We start from the raw sequence: 18,355 nt of genomic DNA, 5'->3' as shown, positions 1-18,355 counted from the left end.
TCTTTTGAAACAGTTGGAAAAAAACACTGTTTTCTCAGTTAAGATGAAAATCATGATGTTTTTAATAAGGTCAGTGTAATGTCTTCATTAGCAAATGCTGAAATAATTTGATGCAGATCTGGAACTTGACAGGGAAAAACTCCAGAGTCTACCCAAAATATGGAGCCACATTCGCACCAGGTGTGAACCAGTACTGCTTCCCTAAAATTACTGGTTCTGGGATAGCCTATTCCTGTTTAGGGACTGGCTGCTGTGTTTTAAAGTCACTCCCTCCTGCGCAGCCAGACTCAGTGGTTTTTGTTTGTTTTCCTGCCTGGCCCTGGGCTGCTGAGAGCCCCAGGGCTGGGCAGCGCTCATGGGTGTTGGGTTTGGTGGTTTCCTTTCAGGTGATGGAGCAGATGGAAACAGAGGGGTTGGCAACATGGGAGGAGGTGTAGAGCTCACCACGAGGAAACACAGGTGACGCTAATGGATGGGCAACCTAAAATTAAATCAAAAATATCCAATGCACTAAGTCTGCACTCTGCTGAAATTTTGTCTACAAATATCACAACCAAAGCTGCTGAGTGCTGTGCACTTAAAAGCCTGTCCTCTGTTGTGAATCCCAGGGACACACAGGAAGTCTTTGCCCAGCTTTTTGGAGATGTGGACGGCGCCTAGACAGCCCTGACACCACAGACCCCAAAGACATCTCTTCCATCCCCTGTGCTGTGTCTCCTCTGAGGCAGGGCTGGCACAACCCCGCTCCTGGTGTGGCTCTGTGGGTGCTGCAGGCACTGGGGTAACGCCCAAGGCAGAGATGCACCAAGAAGACCAATTGTTTGCAATGACATATTCTGCATTTTAAATGATCTTTGACTTCCTGGTGGCTCCCCAGCATATCACCCCCTGGAATTTTATCTAAATGATGTTTGTCAGGTGAAGATACAGCTGGGCAGCAGGCAGGGCCCTGTTCCTCACTGGGGACCTCGAAACCCACCGGCCGATCAATCTCCACAACCTGCTAAATGATAGATGGAATGTAATATAGGTCATTATTTCTTCCCTATGCATGAAAATGAATTATTCAGTAAAGATTTAGATCCTTTTTATTATGGCACTGAATTTATAGAGCATACAACACATAAATGCAGATTCCTACAGCCCCAGACAGATGAACTCGTTCTCCAGGCAGCGTGAGGTGGATGCAGCCCCTTGGCATCGCTGTGTGGCAAAGACAGGCTGTCCTAGGGACAGAGCTGCAGCCTGGGAGATTGGGACCTGCCACCTTCCGTACCTGGAGCAGCATTCCCAATCCATGCCCAGCTGATTTAGGAGCGCAAGGTCTCTTTGTTTCAGAAATCAGGCTCTCAGGGCCCATGTATCTCCAAGGAGATATGGGGTCTCGTGTCACTTTGGCCTTATAAATGCTGATCTTAACAACTCTGCATCAGTCTCCGATATGAAACGGGAGTTGTAAAAATTGAAAGGAAATTGGTGAGGCTAAAACCTGCTAATGAGAGTGAGTGCTATCTGAGTATGTGACAGATGTGATGGTCCCAAATTCAAGTGTCCTGCAGAGCCACCATGGAGGATCTGGGCTGGTTTGAATCAATAGCAGTAACTTTCCTTGTTATTGGACTAAATGCTTCAACTTTTAATTGTGCAGCTAGGGAGAACGTTATCCCTGGCTGGCAGTTACAGATGTCAGCTTTGCAGTTCATTAGCTACTTCCCAAATTCCACTGGGACTTTGGATTTTTAGCATGAACATTAGAGGTTGGAGAAGAGGGCAAGCCTGCAAACTCTCAGTGGGCTGCAGGAAAATCTGGGATTGGGGCTGGAACAGCACCTTTGGGGCTGGGTGCTGTCGACTGCTGCCAAAGGAGCAGGACAGTGGATCCTGGTTTGTCACCCCTGGGCTTCAGGTGCCGAGCGTGTCCCCAGAGCATCCCTGGTGCCATGGGTTTGGCTTCTGCTGTGACAGCAGAGTGCTCACAAAGAGCAAAACCAACTGAACAGATTGAAACTCGTCACACCCCTGAATCCAGCCTCAGTTCTGGGGGAAGTGGAGAGAGAATGTACTGATAAAGTCTTCCCAAAGCCATTTGACCTGCAGCGTTCGCTGATGGAAGGGATAGCAGTGGAGATTTCCTTTTAATATATAGCAATCAAAATTTCTTTCTGAGCCATAAGCAGCTGCACTGAAGTTCCTTCTGTCCATCAGCAAAATCTGTCTTGTGCTTGTTCATTCTGGAACCCCTTTAAAATTCTGCACCGCTGCCAGAGAGATTAAAGGGGTAATATAACCCCAGGAACCGCTCTCCTGACTAGTAATTTCCCAGTGATTATTACAAGAAATAGCTAAGATCTAAAGAAAGCTCAAAGGGGGGAGAAAAAGACTGTTTTTTAATCCCCCCCATCCATTTCCTTTGCACATTGGTGCTGCTCACCCTGCTGGGGCAGGGCCAGGTCATCCCCCTTTCCCTGCCCGCTCTGGAGGAGCAGAGCCTTCGCCACTGCTGAGCCAGAGTTAAGCATTTCATGGCAAACCAAATAAAGGGAATTATATCCCATTTTACAGTGGTCAGCATCAGAGCATGAAGAGTGGTGTTTCTCCAGTGGGCCTGACCTCCCAGCCCTGCGCACGTCCACTCATTCCCACCTTGTTCATTAGTCCCTGCTGGAAAGTACATCCACATACTGCTCCCAGCCCCAGTAAAAATATTATAATCCCTGAGCTGGCAATAGTTGGCAACCCCAAAACAGCTCTTGCAGGCTTGGCTGCTGAGCTGGGAGGTCTTTGGTTGGGAGGCACTCGGTGCTGGACAGGTGGAAGAACTCAAAATCCACGGATGTCTCTGAAAATGTAGGGCAATGTGGCTCAGTCCCGCTGGGTGTGCAGTCCATGCTCCTTCATTTAGGTGAACCTGATTGCTGTGGATAATCACACCAATACCTGGCAGCCCCATCCCGCAAAGCACTGGTCAAGCACGGAGTGGGAAATGCAGGAGCTGAGGGGAAACGCCGGCTGGGCAGTGCCTGTGGGGCCGAGGGGTTCAGCGGAGCCTCGGGGTGTGGGGCTATAGGACATGGGAACAGCGGGGAGCAGGGACGCGGGGCTGCTGGAGCCCTGCAAGGGCACTGGCATGTGGAGGAGCCCCAGGACATGGTGGCACAGGGACGTGGGGGTGCTGGAGCTGCAGGAGCACCGGGCTGCAGCCGCTTTCTCTGAGCAGCCCCAGAAAGCTGCACTTTAAACCCGGGGTGTCCGCAGGGTCCGGGCGGTGCCAAGGGCAGCGTGGGGCGCGATGCCCAGGCTTGGAGACGGGATGACACTTCTCTGTGGCCCGAATTCTTCCCGAGTCCCTAACATGTACTTTTCCTCTCCTGGACACCCAGCAGGCGCTTCCCAGCCCCCGGAATCTCCCCTGACGCCCGCCTGGCTATGCGGGTGGGAGCAGAGCCTGGGGGCACAGTGCTGTGGGCACAGCTCCATGGGCACAGCCCCACGGGCACAGTCCCACGGGCACAGTCCCGGGGCACAGCTCCATGGGCACAGTCCCGGGGGACAGCCCCATGTGGACAGTCCCGGGGGATAGCCCCGTGGGCACAGCCCCGTGGGCACAGTCTATGAGGACAGCCCCACGGGCACAGTCCCACGGGCACAGTCCCGGGGCACAGCCCCGTGGGCACAGCCCCGTGGGCACAGTCTATGGGGACAGCCCCACGGGCACAGCCCCATGGGCACAGCCCCACGGGCACAGTCCCGGGGCACAGCTCCATGGGCACAGTCCCGGGGGACAGCCCCGTGGGCACAGCTCCATGGGCACAGCCCCACGGGCACAGTCCCGGGGCACAGCTCCATGGGCACAGCCCCACGGGCACAGCCCCATGGGCACAGCTCCATGGGCACAGCCCCACGGGCACAGTCCCGGGGCACAGCCCCGTGGGCACAGCCCCACGGGCACAGTCTATGGGGACAGCCCTACGGGCACAGCCCCACGGGCACAGTCCCGGGGCACAGCCCTACGGGCGCAGCCCCACGGGCACAGTCCCGGGGCACAGCCCCATGGGCACAGCCTCGGGTCTCGCGGACACGCGTGAGGGACGGACGCGCGCGGGGCGGGAGCCGCGCGGGGAGGGCGCGGTGACGTCGCGGTGACGTCACGGAGAGCCACGCGCCGCGGAGGCCCCGCCCCGCGGGGGAGGGGCGGGATGGAGGGAGGGGAGGATGGCGGCGGGGGGAGGGAGCGCCGGCGCGGCGCTGAGCTAAGCCGATCCCACGTGTGACGGATCTGGCTGCTGCCCCAGCGCCTCTCCAGTGAGATCCTCCGGTAGCGGAGGGAGGAGGAGGAGGAGGAGGAGGAGGAGGAGGGGGGAAGGGAAAAAGGGGCAAAGCAAGCGGAGCAAACCGAGCCAGAGCCGGGCCGGGGGGGGCGGGTTGGGCGGGCGGGGGGGGTTCTCAAAGGGGCTCTCGCTCGGCGCGGCCATGGAGGCGGACGGGAGCCAGGCTACCTCGGGGAGCCCCGGAGAGGCGCAGCACGACCCCGGGTAAGTCGGCGGGGCGGCGGGGGCGAGGGGCGGTCAGGCGGGCCCGCCCCGCTCCGCGCCGCTCCGCTCCGCGCCCCTCCGCCCCGCCGGGAGCTGCCCCGTCAAAATGGCCGATCCCGCACCGGCGCTCAACTCCGCTCTGCTCTCTCCCTCCAGCAAGATGTTCATCGGCGGCCTCAGCTGGCAAACCTCACCAGGTAACCGCCGCCCCGTCCCCACGCGTGTCCCGCCCCGCGTGGGCCGCGTCCCGCCGCGCCGGGCCCTGCCCGCGCCCCCCCAGCCCTGACCCTCCTCTCCCTCTCCGCTCTCTCTCCGCAGACAGCCTTAGAGACTATTTTAGCAAATTCGGAGAAATTAGGGAGTGTATGGTCATGCGGGACCCCACCACCAAGCGCTCCAGGTAAAACCGCCGCCCACCCCGCTCGGGCTGACAAACTTCGCGAGTTGCGGTCGGGGCGGGTGGACCCGCAGCCCCCGATGCCAGCCCGAAATGCCAGCCCGGAATGCCAGCCCCGCATCCCACTGCGCGCGTGGGGCGCTGCGGGACGGCTCTCCCCGCCCGCATCCCTCCCGCCGGAGCAGGAAACAAAGCGGCCGGTGGAGCCGGAGAGGGGCCGGGGCCGGAGCCGGCCGCCCCTGCACCCGGCGGCTCCGGGGGAGGGCGGAGGAAGGAGGGGGACCCAGCGGTTTATTTTTACGACTTCTCCCTTTGGCTCCAATTCTCATCACCACCCCCCCACCCCCCCGCCATCCCCTCGCTCTTTGTCTCTCGCAGAGGCTTCGGGTTCGTTACGTTCGCGGATCCGGCGAGTGTAGACAAAGTCCTGGCTCAGCCGCACCACGAGCTGGACTCCAAGACGGTAGGTGCTGCTGGGCTGCCCGCCGCCCTGCCCTGCCCTGCCCGGCACGGCGGGTTCGCCGCTCCGAGCCCCGCTCGGCCGCTGCCGGCCCGGCACCGAGCCGGGACCTCGCTCCGCTGTTCCGTTATGGTTTTTATAGACTCTGCCTTTTAACTTGTCAAAACCGGTAACTTTCTTTTTTTTTATTATTTTTTTTATTTTTATTTTCCCCCGAAATCCGAATTCGCCCATACCGACCGCTGGCTCCTCCCCCGGCCTTATATTTTATTGAGCGGTGACATTGAAAAAGCTGTGGAGTAAAATCCAACTTTTTTTTTGGTGTTGGGCTGCGGCACGCTTTCTGCGGGGAACTTTGTGATTCTTTTGATTGATTATTTATGTATTGTTGAGCGCGTTTCAAGGTGGGAGTGACTTACTGTCAAACCGCGAAAGCTGCTGCTCGTGTCATTTCCCAAAGTCATTTTTTGGAGAGGTCCCCTCACCTGTGATGGCAGGGCCCCGGCGAAATGCACGCGGTAATTTATGGGAAGCTCTGCAAGAGCTGGAGAGTGGATGTGGTAGAGAAGCACAAGTCCTAATGTGTTGTTGTTTCTCCAGAGCTTTTTGCTGCGCTCAGTCTCCAGTGCATGCTATAAGGAAAAAAATGCTTGTGAGATGCAGCTGATTTTTTTTTTTTTTTTTAATAAACATTACATTTGTTGGGGCTTTTTTAAACAAGAATTCCCCACCCGAGTTTGCCCCCTACCCCAATATGGTGTTTTCAGTGTTGGGTCAAACAAAAGGTACCGGGCTAGTGCAGCTCTGGGCCCTGTTTTCTCCCTGTGATCAAGGCCAAGCAAAAAGATGAAGTTTTGTGCCTCCTACTTCGTTTGTAGTTTTGAGCCTCGGCAAAGCTGGGAGGGGAGGGGGGAAGGACACTGGTAGAGGTCATCAGTGCTCTGGTGCTGCTGGCTCTGGAGGGGCTGTGTTTGGGGAAGGGAACTGTCTGCAGAGACCTTCTGCTGGGCAGATGGAGCGTGGTCCTCACTGTCACTGGGGTTTAGAGGCTGTGTCCTGGGGCTTAAGGGTTTTATTTTAACCTGAGCGTGGTGTTAGGAGCAATCCTGTCTCGGTGCTGCAACATCTCACGGGTGCCTGTGTGTGCGAGATTGTAGTTAAATGAAGAAAGGGAGAAGCAGGGAGCAAACACGAGGATATGTTTTTTTAAAAATGTAATTTATATGGAAACAAAAAGCCTAAAGCTCTTGTAGAAGCAGGTGGAATCTAGTGTTTTAATTTGACCTGCACATTCTGCTGGGCTTGCCTGAACACGAAGCCCATGCTTTCACATGCCTTAATAATTTGATTTTAGGTTTAATCAGATATGGTAAGATAACTGATTCAACCGTGCTCCTGAAATTAAACTCACCAGACTTTTCATGTACAGCTATATTCTTTATGTGTTTTTAAAGATAAATTTAGATAAGAAGAACAAAGGCAAACAGTATCTTGAACGAGAGTTAAAAAAAAAATCATGGGAGGACACCCTGTCATATTTCTGACTATAATTAGGTCCTCCCCCAGCTTTTTTCTTGTATCACAGTCTAGTCCCTGCAATGTATTAATTTGCTCTTCTCTGGGGGAGGGGTGATGAGCTTCACTGGGGCGGATCTGCCTCAGTTTTGGTTGTGTGATAATGATTGAATCAATCCAAATACAAAACTGACCTTAGAATCCGTAACGCAGCTTAAAAGTGAAGCACAGACCAGGCAGGTCCTTTCAGGCGTGTATTTGTAGAGTATTGTAGTAACTGTTGTGCAGTATAACAAGGCATTTGACTCTGTTTCAACGTTCAGCACAGGAGGCAGATCGGTTGGGTATTGGCATGGAAACGTCGCTCTTGTTTACAGTTACGTTAAAAGCTTTGTTTAGGTAATGGCCATTCATATCAGAAATAGTATTATAGTCATTTCCTAGAGGACTTGTAGATACAGTAAGTAGAATTGTACCTAACTAACTAATTTTTTTTTTTGGTAGAACTTTGGTTTTTTGTTTTTGTTTTCTTTTTTTTTTTCCTTTTTGGTTGTTTAAATAGTTGACAGGGTTATGCAAAAGGTATGGATTTGCCACATTCATTGCTAGTGTTTGTTTTCAAAGGCTGATGGTGTTTATGCAAAAGGTTTTGGGAAGGAAAATTCAGTTCTTTTAGAAAATCTGTCGCTGTGGTGCAAGGGAGTCCATGCTCTTTGAACTGACCTTCAAAAATGAATGTGTTGCTTTGGAGTTTAATGGCTCTCCCAGCTTCTTACCAGCAGGACTTTGCAGTGATGTCCCTCTGATGGGCCTGGTGTTCTTTGGTGGGAAAACTTGTAGTTTTGGAGCAAACATAGAAAAGTGCATATTTTTCCACCTTTGGGTATCGCTGTGGAAAATCCGTACCTGTTGTATTTCCCCAGTAGACAAATGCCTAGTCAGTGCTGAATATATTTGTAGATAATGTTAATCTCTATGAAAAGGTTAGCTCTCTAGATAAATAATTTTACTTTTTATGCTTTTTGAACAATAAAATGGCATGTAATCGCTCATTTCTCAGGTGTGTCCTAAAAAAGATGCAATATTTGTACCTGATAGAGGCAAATCAGTTTTATCAGCTGCACATCAAATGTCTGCGGTATTTCCCATTTTGACAAATTAATTGAGTAAAACTGCTTTTTAGGAGAGGCCCGTGGTTATTTAGCAGTGACAGGAATATTTATCACCAGAGGAATAACAATATCAAATGCAGACAGCTCCTCTTCCTCATCAGGGTTTGCTTGAGGGGGGGGAACACAACAAAAGCCAAACCAGAACTCTAAAAAAGCCTGTCCTAAATATGCTTAGCACTGTCAGTGTTAGTTGGGTGTGCAGGCAAGGACAGCACTGAAAGCTGTGTAGGTTGCACAGTTCAGGTAGGATCCAGTACTTCAAACCATCCTTTTCCAGACCCTTTAGGCAGAAGATGTCTGCGTGCAGGTGCTGCTGAGAGCCAGCAGTGAGAGCAGCAGCACACGGGCGTTCTGCTGCGATTTAGGGGAGCCATTGTTGGAAGGTCTGGTGGTTTTGTTTACATCCAGCCTTCTGCCCGTGTGCTCCCTCCAAACACCACTGGGTGCCATTTCTTTGTGTCTGCCGTGGTGCCTTTTTGGTTTCATGTGATTTTTGAATGGGAGAGAGGAGTCCCTTTTTAGGGATGACCCCCGTGGAAGTTGTGTGGGGTTGCAGAACGAGCATTTTGGAATGCAGAGGGGACGTGCTAATTCATGCAGCGCAAGGGGAGCCAACGCTGCATCTTAAAACAGGCCAGGGTGGGTAAAGCAAGGGGGCTTCTTCCCCCTTTCTTTTTGTCTATGGTGACCTGCTTCATACATGAATAGTTCAAGTAACTCCTTAATGGAAAACCTTTTTTAGGAAGTTGTTTACTTTTGAGGTCAATGTGTGTATATTTCACACACATGAAACTTGTTTGTAACTTACTCTCTTCCCTTCCCGCCCCATCCCAAAAATGCCCCTTTGGAGTTTTCCATTGCTCACATAATTTCTTTGAGAGTGAGTAAATCAGATCAATTGGGCATATTATTATGGAGGGGACTCTAGTTCTTCAAATGTTTCGGTTTTAGTAATTGAAATGTGAATAATTTGACTTTAGTTTTGACTTTCCTTTTTTGTATGGTGTTGCTTGTCAGTTAGCAAAACAAAGCAGAAAAAAAGAAGCCACCCCAAACCCAAGTGCAGGAAGGAGCAGGTGTCCAGGCCACCAAGTTAAGATGTTGGTCAGGAATGCTGGCCCTCTTTCTGTGCAACCTCTAGGGCATGTGGAAAATCCTCAACATGCAGTTTTGGTGGTAGAGGCAGCACACAGATGCTGATCCAGAGCTCCCTGAGCACCCATGGGGATTGCTGCCCAGAAGATGATGGAGGAGAAGTGCAGAAGAGATGTTTTCTTCCTGTCTTCCCGTTCTCCCCGCCCCTGCCAAACTCCCCAGACAAACCCAGACTGTGACCTGTCATTTCCAGAGTAGCTCTGGATGACCCGCTGTGCTGAATTACAAGCCTGAGAAATGAGGGATTAATAATTCAGTGATTTAAAACCAAAATAATGTAAAATGACAACCAAAGCTACCCTGTTGATTTCCCCTTTTCTTTTTCCTCAGATTGACCCTAAAGTTGCGTTTCCCCGACGAGCACAGCCCAAGGTAAGTAGGAGGATCGATAATAGGATTTCAGGCACACAGAGAATCATTGTTGCCAGGCAGTTCGGGTTTCAGCCGGGGAATTGGCAATGAAAGCTTTTAAAGCTGCTGCTCTGGGGGGATCAGTGCGTGGCTGGGGCCCAGGAGGCTGCTCCGTGTCCGAGCAGAGCCGCTCCGGCGGCACCGGGGCCGGTTCTGCCGCGGCCCCGCGCCCGGCGGCCGCTCTGGGCAGCGTGTTGTGCTCGTGGAGAGTGTTTGGATTAAGTGCAGGCTTCAGGCTTGTTTTGAGTGAGCTTTCAGTTCTGTGGTTGTGATGGATGGGGATGTATCTCTGCCTTCATTGTTTGCAAATTTTCTTTTGTATAACTGGGGAGATGCGTGCGGAGTTGTGTGTTAGCCTGGGAGGGCAAGTTTGTGGTGGGGCTCCGAGCCCTGGCTGTTCTGTAAGAGCAGGGGAGCAGTGAGCTGTGGGTGTCCAGCTGGCCGGAGCAGTGGCCTGGGGATGCTGTGGCCAGTCCCCGGCGTGGCACGGGGACGGTGCAGGGACACGGGCGCTTCTGCCCTGTGCTCCCTCCAAATGCCGCTGGGTGCCATTTCTCCTGCAGGAGCTGCCTGTGCCATGCAAGTGCTTGTTGCTCTTTAGTTGTGCCTAATGAAAACAAATCAGTTTCAAAGCCAGACTTGCAGCGTGTGAATTTTGAAAGCCAGAGGCTGAAAGAAAACTTTTGTAATTGACTTTTTTTTAATTTGTTTTTGAGAGTCTATTGGAAAAAACTTAACCGATGTATGGCACTTGTGTATACACTTGTCATCTTGGGTAACTTCAGTCTTCTGGTAAAAATGGGAGAAAAAGCCTGCAAAGTTGTGCATGCACAGCAATAAGGAAAAGTGGTTTAAAGTTGGTGGTGGGAAACTACCAGACCAACTGCCTGAACTGCTATTGCATGCAGCCCCTCATGAAAGCAAGCAGTGTAACTGTGTGTGTTGAACCATGATGTTAAGTATTGCACAAAATAGGCACCTAGGAAAAACCCTGTGCCATTTAAAACCCCCAGGCATAGCACAGGAGAGGTGCTGGGGAGTTCTTACAAAAAAAAAAAAGGGAACAAACCCCAACAGCCTACTCGCAGAATTTTAAACCAGACTAATGTAGGCAAATGTTTAGAGGTTCTTTTCTTCCTAGGACATATCTAATTACTAATTGGTGAATAATAGTGTGCCTGGCTTGCTTCTGCACTGAGCAAAGAGTTTATAGTGTGTGGGGCTTGTGGCTTCTGGATTGTGTTGTTGGATTGATGCCATCTATAATATACAATTTAAAGTTTACAGAATTTTGATCTTGAGCTTGATGTGCCTATCCCCCTTCCCAATACCTTTTAAAGGTTAATTTGCATTTTAAACTGTCTTCAGTGCCAGTTACCTGTTTTTACAGAGTTATTTGGAGAAGTTTGTAATGCATGCAACAGAGTTGTTAAGCTGTCCCATGTGATTACTTCTGTAACAATTAAAAAAACGAGGACGTGTTTTACATCGAGGATATTAGTGAGTTAAATTTTTGTGTTAAAGAATGCAAAATCAGGTTGTATTGACAAAGGGGATTTTGTTTTTCTACACGTAGGGTTTTTTTTTCCTTGGTTTTTGGTAATAGACATCTTTCAAACGTGGGGCAAATGCTGGAATGGTCAAATTCCACTCCTAGCAGGAGCTTGCTCTCTCTGGAGAGGTCAGCAGTGTCTGTTGCTGCTTTTTACACAGTTGTCCTTTCTAAAGTGTTGGGATTTCTACGGGGCACTTGAAAAAAATCTGAAGATTGAAAACAGCCTGTTTTGGAGACTGGAGAAAATCAGATGCAATAAAGACCAGATTTTACATCAATTATGATGTATTATTCTGGCAAGCATTTCATAATCTGAATATTTTGTTTTCTGGTTTTTTAATTAGATACTGAATTAAGGTTTTGGACTTTAGTTGTTCATTTATCCCAGTTGAATAGCAAATGCTCAGCGTTAAAATGTGACTGTACTTTAGTCTAATTAACTAGCTAATGCTTGGGTCTGTGGAGATTAATGGCATTTAATGAAATGTCTCTGTCTCTCTTTAGGTGCAAGGGGAGAATTTGTGTTTTGTTTTGTATTTTTTCCCCCCGAGTGATCTCCTGGTATGTTTAGCAAAATGGGGATTTGTTTTGGGTTTTTACCTTTTCCTGTGCTTTTCCTGGCAGTAATGGGGGCTGAGGTGAAGCAAGTTTGGGGGTGCACTCCCTCTTCTCGTGCTTCCATCCATCCATTTGTCCATCCCTGTCATTGGAGCTGAGCTTTGCCAGTCCACGCTCACTTCTTCCTCGGTGGATCCTTTCAAACCCCAGCCCAGTAAAACACTTTCTTTTGGGTTTTTTAAACCTTGGTTTGACACCTCTCTGGTGATGCAAATTGGCTCCTGAGCCAGCAGTGGCAGGTTGTAACAGCCCAGCATTCTTCCCTGCTTTCCTTAGAATGACCCTGCAGAAATCCTCCTGTCTGCCTGTGCTGGATTACCGGGATGTGTAATCCTGCTCTCCTTGGGAAGGCCAGCACGACTTGAAGCTATTGTTTTAGGAAATCTGCTGCAGGGTTTAACTCCTTGGGCTTCTGGTGAATATATGGGCTTCCTCAGGGCTGCTGTTCCTTGACAAAAATTTGTCTTGCTTCCCATGCTGGAAGACACTCTGTAACAGGAGATCATCTGTAACTGCTGATTTAAAAAAATCCTTGTACCCCTTTTTGAATACTGAAGACTACAATAATTTGACTTACTATTAAGGTAGCCTGCCATTTCTGATGTTACCTGCTCTGTTAGGTTGGAGAAGGCTTACCCAATTTAACATTTTCATTAGATAATTTCAAATGTGAGCATTTTCCTCCCTCATGCCTCTGCCTTAGGGATTTATTTCAAAAACAAAACAAACCTGAAGAGCAAAAGGACAGTAGCCTATGTCAGTGAAGTAGCTCCTTGGTCATGAAAATGTTTTTGGTATTGCAATTTGGATGCTTTGTTGTGCAGAGCCACATCTGAAACAGAAGCAGGTAAAACTTCAGCCAAAGTTTCCAGTCAGTGAGGCTGCCCAGGGAGCTTCTGTGCTCAGGTTCCTCCAGAGTGGGATGGAGGTGCTTGTTCTCCTGCACTTACTCCAGGGATGTAACACAAGTGGTTGGGAATTGCTCCCAGTTCAGCAAGCTGGAGCTGTAGTAAGGCGTGTGGCATTCTTGGGCACTGTGGCTGTGCCCTGCTGGCTGTGTTCTGGAGCCTTCCTGGATGAAAAGGGCAGGGTTGGTGCCTGCTGCTGCTGGCACGGCGTGTCTGGTGTCCTGCCTGCGTGACCCTGACTGCAGGTGGGGGGTCCAGCCTGCACGGATGGAGCATGGAGCTGGTGCCACAGAACAGCAGAGGGACCTGGTTTGGTTATTTTGTCTGGTAATGGGCTGGGGATGCAGCAGCGATGTCTTTATTGGCTGTGTCACTGTCCCAGGGGTTGGAGCAGGACTCTGTCACTGTCCCAGGGGTTGGAGCAGGACTCTGTCACTGTCCCAGGGGTTGGAGCAGGACTCTGTCACTGTCCCAGGGGTTGGAGCAGGGCTGTCCTGGCCCCTCCATGCCCCAGCCCATCCCGGATCTGCACGGTGCCCGTGGCCAGCTGGGTTTCCTGCCTGCCTGGGCACGTGGGCTCAGCAGTTGTGCACATCTGGTCCTTCTTCTTGGGCAAGAGGCAGTGTCAGCAGCTCTCCTTTCATGTGAGGTGGTGTGAAGCTGCCTGTTCCAGAGCAGCAAATGGAGGGCATGCCCTTTCGGGATAGCACCCAGGCTAACCTGGGATTTTTTTTTTAAAGCTAGCCAGTGGATTTAGATGTCTGATTCCAATTAAGTTAGCTGTGGGTGGGGTGTCTGCGTCCCTTGGCTGTCTGATAAGCCTCAGCCAGAGTAGCAGGGAGAGATTTTATTCCAAAGCAAGTGATGGACCTTGAAAATCAAGAGTTCTGTTTGTGTAAACTCCTCCAGGTTAGTCCTACTACTTCCCATCTTATTTTAGGTGTTAGGTAGACTTTGAAATTTCTTTTTTTTTTTTCCTCAAAAGAGTGTGAACTGGACACAGTATCAGAACTAGGGATTCTTCCTTTCCTGCCACCCTTCCTTCCCCACCAGGCTGTAATGAGCAGCAAGGTCAGACCTTTTCCTGAGGATTTGTTTAAATTCTTTTTAGATTCCCCTGCATTTGCGGGTCTGGGTGGAGTAAGAGAGGAAGTATTTCCTAATCTTGGCATCAGGCATAGATGTGTACCTTGATAATAATCATGGTATCATCTGTGTGCAGAGTAGTGTGAAGTCCTTCCCAGATGGTGTGGGGGATTTCTTTGGGTGGTCCATGGCCACTGGGTGTCTTGTTCAAGACCAATCCAACCTTGATGTGGATCCCTTGTCCAGGGTAAGCTGCTCCAAGAATTGGATGGTCCAGTAGAAAAGTTTCAGAGTCTGGGTCTTGGCTGATGAAGCCAGCTCCAGGCAGTGTAGGATCAGGGTTTTGGAACCCCTTGTCTTTGGGCTGGGTTTGTGCTCTCTCTGGTGTGGCCAAGGCTGGGGGTGATCTCTGTCCTTGGATGTCACAGCCAGAGGAAGAAGGGGCTGTAAGGGCCTTGTGTGGAGTGCAGGGAGTTCTGTCAGAAACAGGAGCTGAGCTGCATTTCTGTAACTGTTGTATTTTGGAGATGTAAACATGTATTTTGTCTCCCCAATCACTCGGGTAGATTGTTCATGTTGTCCTGAATCCCCACAGACTGTCTTGTGCTTGTTAAAACGTCTGTATTTCCATTCTCATTGCCTAAGGATGTCCTTCATGTTAAGAATAGTCCTAATGTGCTTTCCTTCCCTTTGACATACTGCTAACTAAAAATTAAAATTGAACACTGTCTAACATGGGATTTTTTTAAAAAAGGAGGTTCTTCATTGCCTGTGTTTTCCTGAATTGTTGGATTATTTTTAATGGCACCTACCAGGTGACTTTTGTGCACTTGTATATGCCAGGAAAGGTTCCGAGGCAGGGAGGTCAGGGAAATGGAAGGAAAGCAGCATGCTAACACCCCTGTGCATCCCCCTCTGCTTCCAGATTGAGTACATCTCCTCTGCAAAGTGCTGAGCCTTTATCAGCCCGGGGGTAGGTCTACTAATGACTAATCTAAAACCATCAAATTCATTTATTTGTCACTGCCAGTGACAGGCCAGTTAATGCTAATGGATTCTTTTTTTAGCCTGTTGACTCTGGTGATAGTCTCATAAATGTTGTGAAATCCAAAGCATTAAGGCAACTTGGAACTTATTTTTAGAGGAGAGCCACTGAAACAGGGCAAGGTAGGGTGTGTGCATCAAGATGTATGTTGTGCTGAGAAGGAGCAAAGAACAATTCTAGTTCATTAAGCTCTACCTTGAATCTTAAGTGTTCTCTTCAAATACATTTTGGGTCATGCTGTAAAGTGAAGAGAAGCTGTAAATAGTCAGTCACCTTAGGGGAAAATGGCTTGTTTCAGAAAATGGTTCATCTCAGGGGCTGAGTCTTCTCTGCCCCTATTGTGTGAAGGCACTTAAGCATGTACTTAAGTTGGCATAAGCATGTGGGTAAGTGCTTTGCTGAATCAGCATGGGCTCAAAGCACATTATTAAATGCTTTGGTGAACTGTGAAGCCCGTAGCAGAAAAAGATTAAAAGATTACTTTGTGTATTTGACAGTACTTTGTATATGGTCAGTTCTATCACTTCTTCAGATAGGCAGTTTCATCTCTCTCATATTCCCCCCTCCACTGGAGGATCTCACTCACAAGAAAATACTATTCTGCTGTTTTCTCAAAAAACTGATTGCAAGGTCACTGTAGCATCAGACTTGAAAAAAAGTCATTATTGAAGCTTAATTTAGTCTCCAGCCCTGAAATCACACGTTCTGTTTGCCTTAGTCACACTGGAATAATTCTGTAAACTATGTGAGTAGTGTTCAACATGGCCTATGATTTTTACGATATTATTGCTGTAGAAATTGTGGTTTGCTGAGTAATTTAAAAGTTACTGTGAAACTCTGTAGCCAGATCAGCATGCGGTATTAATAAGTTACTTCTAAACTTTGGCATTTTACTACTCTCCTGTTGAAAGTACTTCCATTTTTTGAGTGCAGAGAAAATCTGAAGAATGCTGGGAAGTTGTTCTCCCCTGCTCAGTCATTCCCTGTGCTGGGACATCTGCAGCTGAGTGTATTGTTGTGACTGAGTAGGCTTAAATTAAGATTGTACTTTGGGAACTTTGTATTATAAAGAAGGACCCTGCTAAGGCTTATGCAATTCTGCACATGAGGAATAGTCCCAGAGACCTCAGTGAGATGCAGACAAGGCTCCTTAATATGTTGGTGAAGTGTACGTGGCAGGCAGGGTGAAGGAAAAGAAGCATTGACAGCAGCAGAAAGCGTCGGTGCCTCTGCCCTGCCCTCCCCCAGCAAAGACTTGCATTAATTTCTCATTGACTCTGATGTACAATAGGGAAGAGGTTTCAAGCTGACTGAAGGGGCAAAGGTCCAAGAAAACTACTGTAGCAAGAGCTGATGCAGAGTGACAGTAATGAGGTGGCCTGGCAGGTGGGAGGGAAAAATGGTGGGGTGGGGAAAAGAAACTAATATCTGGTGAATTAAGTAGTTCCCAGGGTTTGAAGTTGTTAAGTCCCCCTGGTTTTATTTTCCTTCGTGTGTGCTACACAGCTGTGAGATGGGGCTGGGCAAGGCTCCTTGGCTGAGGATGTGGGTCCTGGTGCAGCTCCAGTCCTCCTGGCTCAGGGCTGGGTCCCTGGGAGTGCTGGTGTGGCCCAGAGGGTACAGAATTCCTCTGTCGTGCTCCCAGAGCTGTGCTGTGCTGTTTTAATCAGTGCTTTGGTATTCCTGACTCAGAGCTCATCTTTACCTTGTTCTGTGGGTCAGTTTTGCATCAAAGAGAAAGTGAGGAGTACAGGGTGAAGAAGTGTTTTGAAGTTTGGATTTATTTAAAATAGGGACTGTGAAGTGCCCACAAGACTTTCAGCTTCTTGAATGCTGTTGTAAAGAGAATGCCTGCTGGATAGAGAGTCTGGGGAGGCTTTAACCAATTGCTGGATAAGCACTGTTCAGGAATCTTCCCAAAGGGTAATGTGTGAAAAGAGGCTGCAAGGAGCTGGGTATTTGTCCTAAGTCTCCATGAATCCCGCTAGACTGGGAGATGTTGCTCAAGTCCGGGGCCTGGTTTATGGCAAAAGCTTACCAGATGCAAGCCTCAGCACTGGCAGGTTTGGTGTTTGTTGCACTGCTGGAAGAAGATGTTGCCAGGGATTCTTCTGCAGTGTTTGCTGAATGAGTGGAACTCCTGTTTTGTTCTCCTTTTGGCTGTGTTGTCAGTCATTTATGTTCAGAGCTGTGTTGGTGCGATTCTCTGCTCTGAGCCCGAGCTGTGTGCAGGGCTCCATATGTACATGGAGCATTTATCCTTTTGCCAGAGGTTTGCAGAGTGCTGTGAATGAGTGTAAAGATATTTCTTTGCTGGTGAAACTCGCCTACTTCTGCTGTTGTATTTGGCAGACCTACAGAACCTATAGCAGCATGCTGTGTTCAATGAATTGTGGGAGGGAACAGAAAACATTGAAAAGAAATCCAAGGGTAATGCTGAGATGGGAAATACAATAGGAATTTTCTGAGGATGGGGGGTATTGCCCCACTTTTTGGTCTGGGACTGCTACCAGCCCTCTGTTGGGTGGTGTCAGGTCTTGTTCTCTGCCATGTCCTCAGGATCCCTGAGATCTCTTCTGTGAGTACTGAGCAAGCCCTGAGACCACTACAGCAAAAACTGTTTGCTTCTTGCAGCAGGAGTTCCCTCTCCTCAAAAAGTCTCTCCTGTAAAGAGCTTGGAGTTGTTTTGATTGATTTGCACCAGACATGTCATCTTCCTCCCCAGTCACTTTCTGTAGGTCAGCTATGAGACTCTGGCCCTGGATGTGTGTGCTGCTGTATACACACCAAACATTTAACTGTACCCTCTTCAAACACTGCCTGCTGAAAAAACCCTCATAAAACCTGCTATGAAAATGTCCCAGGCCCACTGTTGGCTGGGTTAGTCCTGCTGTTGGCTGGGGTTGAGAGCTGAGGAAGCAGAGTCGCTGTTGGTCAGACTCTGGTGGTCTTGGCATGCAGGAACCCAGCTAAGGCTGGTACTGATGCTGCCATTGAGGCTGGAGATGGAGGGTCAGAGGAAAAAGGGCAGCAGGGGATTCTGCAAAGATCTCAGCGTGGCAGCGAGCGCAGCCGCTTCCTGCCACGCGGGTTTGGTGCCGCAGTAAACGGCTGCCCGTGTCTGAAGGGGATGTTGGCAGCATCCCTGGGTGAGGGGAGGAAGTGTGGGAGGCAGAGCAGCCCTGTACGCTGCCAGCTCTTTGTGACTTGTCTTTGAGGGGTTAACCTGGGTTTTTTGTTGTTTTTAACGGCTTTTGACTGTAAGATTTGCAAGGGAGCCCTGAGTGGAGTGGAGGCTGTAACTGCTGAGGTTCCTGCCGTGCACCAGCACTTCCGAGCTCCGGGAGGGGAAGCAAGATAAGGATGCCAGGCCACGGCACCTGAAAGGTCGCTGGTGGTGTGAATTATGGCTCATGCTGGCCTCATGGCTGCAAACCAGCCTGGGGGCTGGGGCACAGTGTTGGGGGTAAAGGGGGGGCCTGCCACAGGATTGGGGTGGGC

The 18,355-nt window shown here is 49.7% G+C and overlaps 1 protein-coding gene across 13 annotated transcripts in view; it reads left to right on the top strand.

Annotated features, from left to right (window-relative positions):
- Window positions 1-4,423: 4,423 nt before the first annotated feature.
- MSI2 (musashi RNA binding protein 2) overlaps window positions 4,424-18,355 on the top strand; it is a 199,343-nt gene continuing 185,411 nt past the window's right edge. For all 13 annotated transcript variants that reach the window (XR_013340983.1, XR_002465669.2, XM_021533023.2 and 10 more), the window contains exons 1-5: window positions 4,424-4,532; window positions 4,689-4,729; window positions 4,851-4,932; window positions 5,308-5,392; window positions 9,562-9,603. Coding sequence is in view for 11 of the 13 variants with exons in the window: in XM_021533023.2 (XP_021388698.1) it covers window positions 4,471-4,532; window positions 4,689-4,729; window positions 4,851-4,932; window positions 5,308-5,392; window positions 9,562-9,603 (312 nt within the window). In the remaining 2 variants the exon portion in view is untranslated. The remainder of the gene's footprint in view (window positions 4,533-4,688; window positions 4,730-4,850; window positions 4,933-5,307; window positions 5,393-9,561; window positions 9,604-18,355) is intronic.

Source organism: Lonchura striata, chromosome 20 (assembly GCF_046129695.1).
Source record: "Lonchura striata isolate bLonStr1 chromosome 20, bLonStr1.mat, whole genome shotgun sequence".
NCBI classification, from domain to species: Eukaryota; Metazoa; Chordata; class Aves; order Passeriformes; family Estrildidae; genus Lonchura; species Lonchura striata.
Note: the sequence above shows the minus strand (reverse complement) of the source record. Positions and strands in the feature narration are given on the sequence as shown.